Source organism: Atractosteus spatula, chromosome 2, assembly GCF_055471065.1.
Source record: "Atractosteus spatula isolate fAtrSpa1 chromosome 2, fAtrSpa1.hap1, whole genome shotgun sequence".
NCBI lineage: Eukaryota > Metazoa > Chordata > Actinopteri > Semionotiformes > Lepisosteidae > Atractosteus > Atractosteus spatula.
Genome location: NC_142707.1, coordinates 21,664,418 through 21,680,124, shown reverse-complemented (window position 1 = coordinate 21,680,124; position 15,707 = coordinate 21,664,418). Strand labels below are relative to the sequence as shown.

The window sequence follows — 15,707 nt, the reverse complement described above, 5'->3', positions numbered from 1 at the left end:
CAAGCACGTGTCTCCAAGACAGTAAATGTATCATGACTGTCTTCAGGGGCCTGACTCTTGATGTCAATGAAGTCTTATTTAATTTACTCTAAAGTTTCAACTGACTGAACAAATAAACAAGTGCTGTTTATATATACCTAAGGAATTCCCCATACAAAAAGTCTTGTATCCTAATTGCATTTTGTGTCTCAATACGTAGGCCTCTATTGTACTGTTTATTCCCAGAATATATACTGTAGATGAAATATTTTCACTAGGTTTATATTTTGTATAATTTCTTACTTTTTTATATTTCCGTTTGTATAGTCGACTCGTAAATTACACTGGAGTTTTTTAGTGGCGCATAAAGCCAAATTCGCATAGAGTCACATTTTATCCTACAGTATGACCCAATTAAAATCCCAACTAACCTTTTACGGTAATTCAAGATATTAAATATAAGTATAAAAACAGTAAATAAAAGTAAATAAGATGATCGTATAGGCTCACTAACTAGCTCTTGTAGGCATGCTCGATGAATTTTTTAGAGAATAAAGCATTTTTTTTCAGAGCCAACCGCATAAAGCTGCAACCGTGTAAGTTAAGAGTGTGTAAGTTGCGAGTCAGCTGTATTTCCTTTTACTTGTTGAAGGATTGTACTTTTTAAATTATACATTATAAACATACTGTATATTCTTTTTGGAATTACATATACATTACATCCATCCATTTTTTAACCACTTCCTCCAATTCAGGGTCGCAGGGGAGCTGGAGCCTATCCTGGCAAGTAAAAGGCTCAAGGCGAGATACACCCTGCATGGGACACCAGTCCATCCCAGGGCACATTTGGCTTTAAAGAATCCAATTAATCCGCCAGTATGGATGAAGGAACCCTCAGCATCCGGAGGAAACCCACTAAAACACAGGGACAACATACAAACTCCACACAAAAAGCCCACCAGGTCTGGAATTGTACTCAGGGTTCCAGCAATATGAAGCAGCAATACTAACCACTGTAAGGCACACAGCATCATATTTGATCACTATGTATCAGATCATCCTGTTTTAACAGTCACTTACAAAATTATTATCCTTGAAGGGATATTATTTAGTAATACAGGAGAAGTGGGGAAGTAGTGATATTGCCTGGGGTCCTGGGTTCAATTCCTGTGATGCTGTGTGGATTTGTATATTCTTCCCATGTTTCCTCTGGGTGTTGTCTCCATCAGTCCAAAGACATATGAGGTGGTTAATTGGATTCTGTGAAATTGTCCCTTGTGGGAGCATAAATGTTTGAGTCTGTGTGTGCCCTGTGATGGATTGGCATCCCATCCAGGGTGTATCCCATACATTGCTTGCTGGGTTAGGCTGCAATTTCTTCTGTAACCCTGTACTGGATAAAAAGGTTTAAGAATGGATGGATTACAGAAGCAAGTGACCAGAATTATTTATAACATGCAACCACATGGTGATTGCAATTTCTTTGTACTGTATGTAAAATGGAAAGTAGAGTAGGGATGTGCATGAAAAATGTACACATTAGCAGAAAAAAATAAAAGTAAAAATAAAATAAAATATATACTGTAGTATCATTTATCACTGTAGTGACACTAGTATATCGTAAAGAGCTTGGTCTTTCCATCATCCTGTTCTTAATAAAAGGGATAAGAAATGATTGGTTTACTCTACCGCTAAACAAAGTTTTAAAAAATTATTTTTCTTCTTAAACTAAACTGTATACCACCACAACAATAGTACCTTATAATTGTGCAGATATTGTATTCATATTTTCAAGGAATGATTGCTTTCAAAGGTTCTATATAAAATTAAATTTACTGTTATTGTGTTTTCCTTCCTGCAATAACTAAGTACTACATAAAATATAGTGAGAGCGGATATTAATTTATTTCTTCTAGTAACTTTTGTGTGTAGAGTGAAGGGAAAGCAGCCCCAGTTGAGATTTGATTGTGAATTGTATTAATGAAAATCGCATGCTAAGCTGACCCCTTTTTCTATTGCTATATCATTTATAAATATGGCCATCAAAAGGCCTTTGTTACATTTTGCTTGACTGGCAAGAATCACTGCACTTTCTGTTCATCCTTTGCTGTCAATCCAGTAACTCCAGAGACTTATTGTAACAAAGTGCATCTGTGTGATTCAGTTAGGAAGAATCTTTCCCTGGAGCCGTCCTCATATTCTTCTCTTCAATGGTCTTCTCCACTCATGAATACCAAGGTTGCATAGATGAAGTACAAAAACATTTTGAAATATGTCAGATAACCATTGGTTTCAGTAGAGACCCACCACAAAGTATAAAAGAATCAGGGTCTGAAATCTTGAAAATATCACATTATTCTTCCTATGGAATTAGTCCATTAGTTAGATACTGTACAGTTTAAGCAATTTGTTGATTGTTGATTTTTGACCTGTGAACCTAATGTGATATTTTTTTCCTTTCCAATGTGACAGAACATGTCAATTTGCTTTTTTTCTGCATTTGTTGATCCTACACATACAGTACCTGTATATAGAGTACTCTATATAACTGACATAATGTTCACAAACTGAAGTAAAACAAAACAGAAGCAATGCAGCACTCACTCTAAAGGCAAGAAATGCTCGATGTTGTGGCCAGACCATTGGCCTTACAATTTTTTTTAACTTTAGCACAACTTCTGTGCTACTTTTCTTTTCTATATGCATATACCATAAACAGTATCTGTATGTGCCAAATGTTCAATCACATCAACTTGGTTTCTTTTTTAAAGGGATATTACTTTTATGTGTCTTTTCAGGATTGACTACCAAGAGTTACTGCACAATTCCAGTTTCTGCTTGGTCCCCAGAGGGCGAAGGCTAGGCTCCTTTCGGTTTTTGGAAGCCCTTCAGGTATACAGTTTGAACTTTCTCCTGACAAAGTCCTGTCCTTCATGGCCCTGTCTATTACTAAGCAGTTCCCTTGGAAACGAGAGGCACTCATCAGTAGTTCAAGTTTTTCAGTTTCATTTTGCCAGCCGCGGGCAGCAGCCCTGATGTCTGGGTTATTAGTATTGACAATCTGTCATATTTCCAAGCACAGCCTCAAAAGAAATAATGTAGATACAGAAAATGTCTATTTTAGTCTGCCTTACCACGAGCCCCATGTCATTAACACTTCCCTTCCATTACCATTCTGACATATTGAGCTTTGTTCATTTTTATTTTAATAAATGTGCCAAATATTGTACATTTGAAGACACTGCATTCTGCTTAGTGAGATGTAGTATTAATGTATGAGCAAATATATAAATAAGTTTATTTAGTGCATCAAACTTAGACATCACTGTGGATTTAGCAGTAGTGAGGGTGAATTGGTCATTAATAATTAGTTTAATAACTTGTTTTATAAACTTTGTAAGGTAGACATTACAACTTTTATTTGTGCAATTTTTAAACATCTTCATGGAAATTATTTTAACTATTATTCATGTCACTTTTATTGGAACTTGTTAAATGCAGTTCTTCACACTTTTTGCTTAGCAATTTAAGGACCTGTCAAATTTAGAGGTCAAAACTGGTATTGAAAAAACGTGGCCATTGGCGTGCTGTTTTATGTAAATTATCAACTTTTTGTATTTTTTTTAACACAATATATTCCTCTCATATTTCCACAAGACCTTTTCATTTGACATAAAGGAGACACATTTATTTATTAGATACTGTGTCTACGAAAAGCACAAGTTAATTTCCCTTTTTCTTTCCGGACAATGCTAAGATGGACATATGACTAATTTCAAGTTGGCAGACTTTGAAAATCAAATCTTTTATCTGCCGTTTTTCATTACGATACAGTCAGTCACATGCTGCTTCAGCATTATGTAACTGTTCTTTAACATCATGAAGTGTTCTTACAGGATTTTAATAAAGAAACTCTACTGACCTCCACATTAAGTATACTGCCTTCAGGTAGGGGTAAGGAACCAAAATATTTGCGTACCAATTTGGTACATTAAATCAACCAAAACAATATTTGTTAAATGGAGCCCAGAGTACAGTATGTGTGTGGCTCTGCGCTTTAGGGCTGTATAAGGGCACTTTTGTAAATCCTTATAAAAGAATAAAATGGAGATATCAAAGCTCCCTACCCCTGCCATGAGGTTTCACATTAACAAAAATATAATTTTATCTAACAAAAATCTGAAGACCCATCTGAGAACTCTAAATCCAAAACAATAATTTCTTCTTTTCCTAACCCAGACCAACGCAATTTACTGTAAGTCTTACTATGCAGATTCGTCTTGTATTATATCTATATGGTTATTACCTTTCATTTGCATCCTGATTCCCATTTGTCCTCCCATTTTTGTCTGTTTTTCCACTGATCACAACTTCTTAAGGTATTGAAAACTCCTTCTTGTTTCATATTGTTCTCTGAACATATCCAGTCTTGTCCACCAAACCAGAATATAAATTACCTCATGTTTTCCTGAGACAATATAATTGTTTTGATGTTTAAAAACAGATGTCCTGTTGCTCCTTTGCTGCTCAGATTGCTCTTTTGATTCTTAAGTCCTCACTTTAAACAACAGTTTCATCTATCCTCATCAGATACTGTACATAAAAAATATGCTTATCCCTGCCACTTTCATTTTCAGACTTGACAGGTTTCATCGAATAGCAACCCCTTGTGGGACACCACTTCTCTTTGGTATAATATCATTGAACCATGAGTTTTAGTCTTGTATTCAAATGCAATAAATTAAATGGAACATTTTTACAATTTCTTTACAAAAAACTATTGAAGCACTAGTTTTTCAGTGACAGCAATATCAGCTAATGTCTATATTGTTATATCACCTGAAAAGGTTCTAGTGTCAATGTAATATCCAATACATGCAAATCCCATGGAGAACTGACTTTTGTTCTCTGTGTGAAAACTGATATTAATTGCAGTAAGTAACTAACAGTAATGCTGTTTGCTGTGTGTGCACACATGGCTCTATTATACTAAGACCAACACCTTCTAATTTTATGCTGCTAACACTTTATGTAAAATATCTAAGTTAAATTTTCCCAAGCTGTGCACTACAATAGTGAAATAACTACTATAATGAATATACTGTATTGTAAATTACAAGTATTACCCCCATTTGATGTGTAATCATGTAAATTACATACCCTGTAGTTTATGGTGGGTTTCCATTGATCAGGAGAAGTCTGTTAAGTCCTGTATTTGGATTTCACCAAGTGTGATGAAGTTACAACAGAAATCCATCTCGTGTATGAAAAAGTCATGCAATTCAGCCCTATGCTAATATACTTCAAAGTAACCAGATTTTGGACTCAGGTCAGACAAAATAATTGGCCATTGTAAAAACTGTACTTTGTTTTCTCCAATTCAAACCAGCATAATCCTAGCACTGCATTGTGATGTGGCTTTGTATTGTCATGCCTGAAAAATCAAAAGTACTTGATTAATTGGAGGAACCTAAAAAACTGTCTGAACAGTCAGGTTACCCTCTATCTGCACCAAAGGCAATGTAGAGTTGAAGGAGATTCCTTCCAAACTCATCATATATCCAGCACTCCATAGGTTGCTTGCAGCATCCAACACGATGTTGTCTTCTGTCTTGCAGGGGAAACACCATTAATTTATTTAGTTAATTAAACACTTCAACAATCTATCTGTAGTTACATCAGATGTTCTTCGGCCCATGTGAAGCATACTGTATGAATGACAGCCAGCTACAGAAATTCTGCTGATGCACGTTTTTTCTCCCTGAATTTTCTCGGGCTGCACCATGAAAAAGATTATGCAGGGGATCTTCTGTCTTCCAGGGTGTGGACAGTGGACTCACAGAACCAGTATTCTCTGAACGACTGCTCTAATTGACAGAGAGTCTGATGCAGAAAGAATACTTTCAATCAGACTGATAGCAACTAGGTGATTTGTATTACTTAAGCCAGGCCTGGTTATGTCTTTCATAGTTCTTGCATTAATTTAAATCACATATTTGTGAGTGTATTAAGAAGTCCATTTTCCAAATTTGAATTTGACTCAAATACCAACACTGAATGTTTTTAATTTTTATGAAATCACATGATTTGAGCTCAGTATTTTGTTCAGAAACAGTCTACTCCAAAATATCAACAAACCTATCGAATTACCATTAGTTATGTGCCCAACGATCTATTGATGTTACACTTAGATCTCTGTATTATCACTGTACATCAATATATAGATAAATGCAGTTACCGTATGTCTCACAGCACTTGCAAGTCCTACATGCATATTAGGTTTCCAGAACTACTTCAATTGTTTGGCCCGGGTGGGTCAAAGCTCTCAGTCCTCGGTTTGCAAAGGGACTGACTGCATTCGAAAGAGGAGCTCGACTCCGCCTGGCACCACACAGACCCAGTATAACAGGCTCTCTTGGTTACCTGCAACTAAATAATCAGCACTCAACCAGGCATTAAACTCCTGCCCACCGATGCCCATTATCTGTTATTCGATCTACGGTACCTTGATTTGAGTAATTCTCTCACACCAAGGTTTCTTGTAAGCTTGCAATCCCGCTATCTACTGCCTGTCACCAGTGCCTGACCAGTCCACGATTATTCCCATGAGTCCTGATCCTGCCAGTTCTGTTTTCTTCTTCTGCACTGATACAGTGGCAGTCCCGGGTCTCCAGAACATTGTCCACTTCTCCATGACTTTTTTCTACCACACCTACACTACTCTCAGATTTGTTCATGAGCATTTTGTGTGTCTCCGTTTTTCAACTCTCCACTATGTGTACACATGGATCCCCTTTTCCCTTAGCTAGCTACAGGTAATTCAATACCATGCCATGGTGTAACTATAACCATGTGTAACAGGCTCAAAACAGGGATGCATCATTCTGAAAATAGGTACATTCTTTTATATTTATCAGTTGCCAGCTTTTTGACCAGAGATTTTGACACTCAGTTTTATTCAAAATCACAAAGTGATGGTAAAAGCAACAACATTACCAAAACAGAAAAACATTTAACCAAACCATCTACTGTATCCAGCTTAGATATAAAAATATTCATTGTAGAAAACACAAAAATTTTAGCACTTTTTATAAAATTTTTATTCAGAGTTTTATAACTTTTTGCATTCAGAGCTGGGGCAGTGCCTTGTCCATGCAGAACAAAAATAAATGCTGATCAAGGTTACAAGACTACCAGCACATCCTTGGACTCAATAACCCATATCATTATTCCTGTACATAAAATCTTAGATGACCCCTCTCATACACTCTTTTTAGAATATACTTAATACCTCCTATATAAAGACTAAGAGAGCATTACTTCCTTTATACCTAAAAGCATTTAGTTGTTGAATAATGAAAAAAATGTTTTCATGTAGGGATAGATTAAGAAAAAGAAAAAGAAACAACGTTGTTATTTAAACTTTCTGTAAGCTAATTGTCTGGTTTTAACCTTTATGGTACTGGCAGAGTTCTAATTGAACAATTTTGTTGAATGTTGTGTTGTATTATTGTATTGTTGTCATATGCATGTTATATGTTTATACTGTACGTTTATATGTGTCAGTCAGTTCAATTAGCATACAATAAAACATTGGTCTTAATGTGGCACTGACAGCTTATACCAAGGTTTAATTCTTCATTTTTTGGGAGAATGGCACTACTGCGCATTGCAATGAAAGATTAAAGCAACTTTATTAAGGTACTACAGATGCAGCCATTCAAAGTACGCGGCACAGACACGTACCGCGGGTAATTGGCTACGGCCTCGCGCATCGTGACGCAAAATACGGCGGTATGTGATTGGTTGACCGACAGGGGCACTCGTGGTGCGTTGGTCGGTCGTAGAAAGATTTAAATGTCTTTACTGTGCCCGTTTTAGTATTGAATATTTATATGGAATTTTACCGCTGAAGGGAAATCTTAGTAGCTGAGCATAAAAAGAATAGGAGCATACTGTAACGCGTGTGAAGGCCATAAACGATATTAATTTTGGAACATAAACATACAGTATATGGCTGGTCTCGGTACTTTAAAGAAAAAATACACACCAGTATTCCATTTCTCCCTAAACATTTTAAGCATCGAAGTCTTTAACGTGATACCGGAGTCAACAAGCATACTTTTAGAATTTGATTAAAAGGGAATATAATATGGAATCACGTATCTAAAGAAATTAATAACGATATAATTATATTCATGTACTGCAACACAAGAATAATACACGCTGTGTACATTGTCTGTTGATAATGTTTCTGTAGGGATTTTTCAACACTCCTCATGTGACTTTGCCAGTGGTGCTGTGGGTTAGGTTCCTGACTCATACATCACATGTTGGGTGTTTGAATCCAGCCGGAGCTGTGACTTTGTTTTTTAACAAACATTTCTTTGAAAAAATAAAACTTTTCCCTGGGTCAGAGATTAAATAAAACTTCACTCACACCAAACAAATTTATATTATCACAACATGATCTAATTTAAGTCATTTTAATAACAATGAATAGTCACCTATGCGTTACAATATAAACATTTATATTGATTTAAATCGCGTTTTGATTGAAATCGCAAACGCGTGTTTAAATATATGTGTTTTTTGATTCACAATCAGACAAATGCAACATAAATTGATATATTTGTCTTCTAAGTATCTTAATAAACTTTCAGCATAGCTTTCTCCCCATTTAGATTTATTTTTCTTGGGATCAAACGTGGAAAGATTAGATTGTAATCGTTTTATTTTTTAAATACATTTTAGAAAAGTGTAATCTATACTAAAAAGCTGTACACCACCTGCTGTAAAGATACATATTGTAATACTTCCGGGTTCGGATAGGACGGACACAAGACCTCAGACTTGGGGAGTTAAAGCAAGTTAAAGCCTTGATTTTATATATCACCTTTAAAAGTGGCATCTCAAAGCAATACAGTAGATGTAAAAACAGTTAAAAGGACCACAGATTACAAAGTAAATACCCAACAGGATTAAATACCCCTCTTTATTCTGTTCTTCACTAAAAATACGTTATTATTGATTACAATGGGCAAAGTAAGTGAAATTCAGGGCTATGGATTTTCCTTGTGGTTGTGTGCATCGATATCTTTTAATATGTTTGTCTAAGAAAGGAAAATTGAAGAAATACTGAGCATTTTTCTGCTTTTATTTTAACAAGTGTGAAAAATATACACTTGAGGTTATCATTCTTGAAGAGATACAGTATTTTTAAATCTTTAGTGCCTGAGAGACAGAACCTTTTAGTGGTTGGGAGAATTGGTTGCAGTTGTTAAGTTTTAGATGATCGAACTTAGCCACCCCGTTTCAGAGGGAAAGCTAAACAAAACATCAAAAGGCTTTTAGGCATCATACAGATAACGTTGGTCAGTTTTAGTCATAAGCAGTTTCTTGTATTCTTTAAGAGTACATAAGTCTCTTCCTCCTTGTTTGTCATTTTCACAAGCTTAGGGTTTTGTATTGAAAACAGCTCAGCAATGCAGGGAGGTTCAACCAATAAGGTACAGTACAATATATTTCTTTAAAGGCATTATGTAAATGACCTGTTTATGCCAACATATAAGTTTCCTGTCTAAGCTTTTATGGAGCAAGAACGAATTGACAGCAGAAAAATAAGTGCAAGTGTGATTTAGAAGGTGAGTCAATTGACATTATATACAGATCAAGAGCTGTCCCATTCACTGTGAAATTGTTTTTACACTTAGTGTTTTCACAAAGTGATGACCTCAGAATCAGAAAAAAATAACAATATTCTCACTTTTAAAAAGAAAGATTTGTCTTCACAAAGGAAATCACACTTAACTGTAAATGTTGGCCTTGGGATTCTCTGTAAAGCAGTTTTCATTCTTGCTGCTGTAGGAAATTAGGAGTCAGGTGTAGTGTCAAATACTGAATGCCTATACATGCAGCTTGACAGCAGTATGCCCACTGATGGAGGGTAGGTACACATTAAAGGGCTTTCCAAAGCCCATCTCCCCTAACATTCTTTAAACAGAGACTTCACTTCAAACAGGGATATACCTGTAAAAACCTATCATAACATGCATTCCCTGCCTTTAACATCATTTTCAGTCTACCGGCTGCTTTCAGTACCAATAAATGATGATCTGATAAGCACTGTCTGACAATTTTAAGTACTGTACAATTATTCATATTTTAAGCTCTTAAAATAACTCACTCATGTAATACTTTATTTGAAGATGCGGTTATTTCGGACATGGACGCATGGCCTGATGTGGAGTCCACACAAAATTAAATCGAATATACAACAAAACATTTTCACATGAAATTAGTCCCATAGGGTTCTTCTTGAGGGGTGTGACTTAGTGTATATTCTTCAGCATATACTGTATAGTAATACAAAAGGCTTTTAAGATTGGCCTTTCTATACAAGCTCAATCCCATATTAAACAAAACAATTGAAATTTGATAATTAAAGAAGGAAGTTAAATAGGAGTTCTTTGAAATGGAGTTGATGCTTTGACAATACAAACCTTTTGCATCTTTAAAAATGAAGGAAGGAGGAATACAATGTTCATTGTGACATTAATATTTTTTGCAAATATTTTTAAAACCAAAAGTTTTTTTGAAATTCAAATAAGCAAATTAGATGTGTTTTTTCCATGCCTTTTAATCTAAAAAAAAAACCTTTATGGCAAGCAATTAGAGTATAAGCCCTTCTGAAACAAAATGCAAGAAAGACTTTCAGAGTTACACATCCTTTAGTTCTTGGTTTCTTTTTCACTGTTTACATTTCCTGCAGCATAAGTAAAAATCCCTTTGGTTGACAAAGTGGTGTTCAATGTTGAACTTTCAAAATTAAATCCCAAAGTTTTTTTTCTTTTTGATATTCTTGTTTGGACACAAAATAAACAGAAGTAATACAAATATAATTTCCATATAGTGTACTTACAGTATTCTTAAATTCATCCATTCATTTTCAATCACTGCTTAGTCTAATATAGGGTTACAGTGAATAGGATACTAACCAACCGACAATTGGCACAAGGCAGGGTACACTCTGGACGGAACCCCAGTCACTTTTACTTTAATATTAATATACTTAAAAACAATTCGTTAAATTGTTTAATTGGCTGTGCTACTCAAGTAGGACTAGAGCAGAAGACACAAGTCTCTCCAGGAACTGAATTTGAGACGCCCCCCTTATAATTGTTTAATATTGTTAACTACTGTACTGTTCCTAAAGAGAATATAATAATGAAATAGCATGCTAAAAGTATAAAAAATATTTTTAATATGTCTTGAATTTTCCTTCCATTAAATGTTATGAGATGTTATGATATTTTAAATATGCTTTTGTTTTTAAAAATGGCCATTTTTTCAAATTAATCTTCATTAACAAACTGCTGTGAGTTTGCTCTTTGATCAAAATAGGCAATACTGACTGGCAGTGCTCAGTCCCTGCAACTGATCAGAGTGAATAGGTTATGTGTGTTATTCATCTAATAATGTCAATGAGTGTAAGCTGTGATGCCTATGTAAAAGAAAACACCAGCTTTCATTGATGTAGAATCATTTTGAAGTAGACTCAACATTTTAGCTCAGATATTACAAACACTAAATAAAAAAATGGAAATGGTGGCTTTTCATTTGGCATAACTGCCATTCAGTCTATCAAATATCGGTTAGTAATATGCAAATATGATAACAGTACTTCAGTTGTTGTTGCTTCTTTTATTACATACAAATCCTTTACACAGCCAATGACACTAAGTATTCCACTAGTTGCATACAGTATTAATAAAAATAGTGTAGTTGATAATGTATTGTATTAAGTGTAGTCATTTCATGTGCAAACAATCAATATTTTGATTTCTTTGTAAAAACACACCATGGCCATTCTGTCATAAAATGGTTCATTCATTTATGCATTTCTCTCACTTTTTTGAAGACCATGTATTTCACATAATTTGAGTAACAATAATTGGTTTCCGAACATTTTTGTAAGTTTGGTTAATCCATAATATTAAAAGAATAGAGAATCCTCTGAGCCATTTAGAAAATAGTTTATTTAAGTATGAAATATAAGTAATCTTTATTGTGAAAAATAAGTTATGTAACCACAAAATGTTAACATACAGGTTAGAATTTCGTGAAGTGCCTTTGAGAACCAAAAAGTGCCTGAGTGTACAAGATAATTGACCACACTAAATTAGGTAAAATACAGCTCCATCAGAGAAATGCTTATTGTGCTGACAAAAAAAGAAATATTCTTATTCTGTCAGAAAACTATGACATTTATAATTTTAACATTTAGAACTTCCAGAGAGAGGAAAAATCAATTTATTTATACTTCTTACAGAAATCATTTACTTTTTTGCAAACGAGCTCTATATAAATTGCTTTGACACTGCAATTTGCAGACGTCTCTTGAACAGCCGTGGCTGTAAAAGAGAATAGTTATTAATTGCTGTATCGCAACTTTATTGTTAGAATAATTATGTAAATTTATGTTGAAACTGCACCTGCCATGTTGTGCTATGTTTTTTTCTTCCTCTTCTGAATAATATATGTCTCTTTTAGGCGGCCTGTATTCCAGTTTTACTCAGCAATGGCTGGGAGCTGCCTTTTTCTGAGATTATAGACTGGAGCAAAGCAGCCATCATTGGAGATGAGAGACTTTTACTACAGGTACAGAAAACTTTAAACTAGAAAAACACAGTTAATACTCTTGTTACATTTTTCTTCTGTTTCTTTTACAGTGTCATCATCTATAGAAGAAGCAGAATTACTGTATACGCTCTGAAGTTATTTTAATGATGATGCATTATCACTTTAGTTTGTGTAGTTGAATTTGTTGAAATCTATTGAAGGGGTTTTCAAAATCAACTTCAGAACTTAGATTATGCATAAACATAGCATATCTGGAGTATGAGGTCATAATGGCAGAATGCCTCTGCTGTATTTCACCAAGTGGTAATTCCGCACCAATTAGCTAAAGATAAAATGCTTAAGAGCTACTTTTCCCGGTTGGGGGTCTCTGTGGCAGCTGAAAGTGATTTAAAACTATGACAGCTCGAATTTAGGAATTTCAGATGCACTCAAGGGGCATATACTGTAGGCTGCACCGATATGAATATAAAACAGTATTTTTTCTTATGAGAAACTTAATAAACTGTGAATCTTTAGAAATAGGTCATGTGTGTGTTGGAAATATTTTGTTCCTTTATATTTATATAGTACATTTAAGTTTTTTATAGGTTCAAAAAGCTAAGTAACATGTTTTTGAAATATTAAAAGAATCCTGAGGATGATGGCAAGCATTACCTAAGATATTGTCTCCAAATGTGTCTTCTGATAAATATTTAAATTTACTGTTATTCAATGGGGCAGTGGTTAGAGCTCCAAAGGATCCGTTTTACAAGACATGGATTCAAGTTTCCAATAAAGAAACTACTTCAACTGTAAAAGGAAAGTATTCAACTGTTGAGTGAGGTAATATAATTCTACTCAACTAGACTGGGTGCTAGCATTTATTAGGTTTTAATGTGCAATAAACATGTATCTACTACTAGGGGAGTAGTGTAGGTGAGTGTGAGCTTAGCATTACAAAAGTACTGAATGTTTGAATCACAGGAGTTGCTGTGACAAGCAAGCAAATGCCAGATGACCAACTTACACCTGGCCATCCGCAATAGATGTCATGGAGAAAGTATTGTTCTTATTCACCCCCTACCTGCTCAAATCTACTTGATCTGATGATGGGTTGTAAAGAACATGGGAATGGCAGGGAAAGGGAGTAGGATAATTATGTCTGAGATTAAATTAAAAACACCAACAAATTACCTAAAGACATACTGTAAATAATATGTTAACTAGGAGGCCAGTCCCCATTTATATTTCCTTATTTGTTTTGCTTTGGTGTAAAATATCACCTTATTTTTTAAAAAGTTTGTGTTTAAACTAATGCTAATATTTCATCTTTCGTGTTAAGTTCATGTGTCCTTTGTGCTTATTTACAGTAAGTAATGGATAAATCACAGAACATTTTTTCCTGCAGTGTGTTAAGCAGGAAGAAACTATTAACATGCCTCTGGTTAAATATTTAAAGTGTTTAGCAACAGGATGACAAGCATGGCCTAAGATATTGTCTCAAAATGTGATTTTTGGAGTTATTGTTATTGAATGGGGCAGCTGTTAGAGTCAGAGTGGTTAGAGGTACAGTAACAATATATTATATGGACTAACAGCATTTAAAACAAAAAAAGTCATCCAGTCCACTTCAAGACATTAGGGATGTAATACAGTACATTGCTCATTAACAAAGGGTCACTCAAAATTGATTTGTGCCCATTGATTTAGGAATTGCAACAATAGTGTCCAACCATAAATAGACAACACAAAACCATGTGACTACAAGCCACTAAATCTTACCTCTTAGCAAAGTTGAAGAAGAGTGCAAACATCTCTTACAGTATACAGTATATTTCCTCTTGTTCCTCTTAAAAACACGTACTGTACGGATAATTTGTTCATGTTCAGTGAGCATTTGTTGATGTTCCACAGAAAAGGTTACTTCTTGAAAGCTGTAGAAATTAAATATGATGTGTGATCCTGAGAGGCATTGGTAATCTTAACATAATTATTTAATAATCAACATTGGAACAAGGATCCAAGGAAAAAAAATGTAACTAGGAGAAATACTTAATCATTAATTGCACTTACTGTATATAGCATATTTCATTCCAAAGAATCCCATTGTGGTCAACAGATGTGTGAAAGGATCTAATTCATCCAACACTGAAATGTTTCAACCACCTAGGTGACACATGGCAGACATTGTGTGCCTGCAGCCCCACTACACAACAGATCAAGTGAGGAAGTAAGAAACTGCACCAAAATGTAATTAAGCAGATATTTTAGAAAAGCCAGATTATACCAGCCCAGAATGGAATCTAACCAGAACAATGGAGTTACTGTAACACTTTTGAAAATTGCCATGGGCACTTTAATGATCAAGCAAGATCAAGACCTAGGTTTAAGTTCTTATCTGAAAGATGGCACCTCCTACAGAACAGTATCCTCACTCACCATACTAGGACATTGGTTTGGAAATTATAGATCAGAGGGAAGAGCCTCACCAACTGGTCCACCAAAAGTATTTCTAGATGGAACCTACAGTAGATGTTTATGTAGGACATAAAGAGCTAAGAAGACGAGACACTTCTTTAAGCAATACAGTAGGTGCTAATAGTGAAACAGACTTCCAGTCATGTTGTTGAACTTGATTCCCTAGAGATGCCAGATGATATCTTTTCACCAGTCAAGCAACTAAAAACCCCTCAGCATGATAGGCTGAGTCAGCTCCTGTTATGTCCAACCTGTTTTATGCTCTTAAAATGTGTTCATGATTATTATTTTCTCTCTGAAGGACAAGGGGAAGTGGTGTAATTATGTTGGACTTAAATGCATAAACGTTGACCTAATCTAAGTGAAAAATTCAGTATTATTTACATTTACAATTACTTACATTAAAAATTACAATAAAGCCACCTTTCAGCTTACAGTTTATCCAATATTTCTATTACACGAAGTCTTAATCCCCTACTAAATAATATAGCTCAGAAAATAGTTTGTAAGGCAGCAGATGCCTAATGTTCTATAAATTGTAGCAGTCCTAGGACTGACCTGCACACATTTGTTGCATGTTACTCTTACTTTTCTTCATTACTGTTACTGTCATAGCTAGTGGGTCTGTG

At 34.9% G+C, this 15,707-nt stretch overlaps 1 protein-coding gene across 1 annotated transcript in view; it reads left to right on the top strand.

Moving 5' to 3' along the window:
• The window catches only part of LOC148839443 (exostosin-1-like), a 399,059-nt gene that overhangs the window by 295,762 nt on the left and 87,590 nt on the right, over nucleotides 1-15,707 (top strand). Inside the window, exons 2-3 of the mRNA XM_088933943.1 lie at nucleotides 2,778-2,871; nucleotides 12,532-12,639. Coding sequence (XP_088790069.1) covers nucleotides 2,778-2,871; nucleotides 12,532-12,639 — 202 coding nt within the window. The remainder of the gene's footprint in view (nucleotides 1-2,777; nucleotides 2,872-12,531; nucleotides 12,640-15,707) is intronic.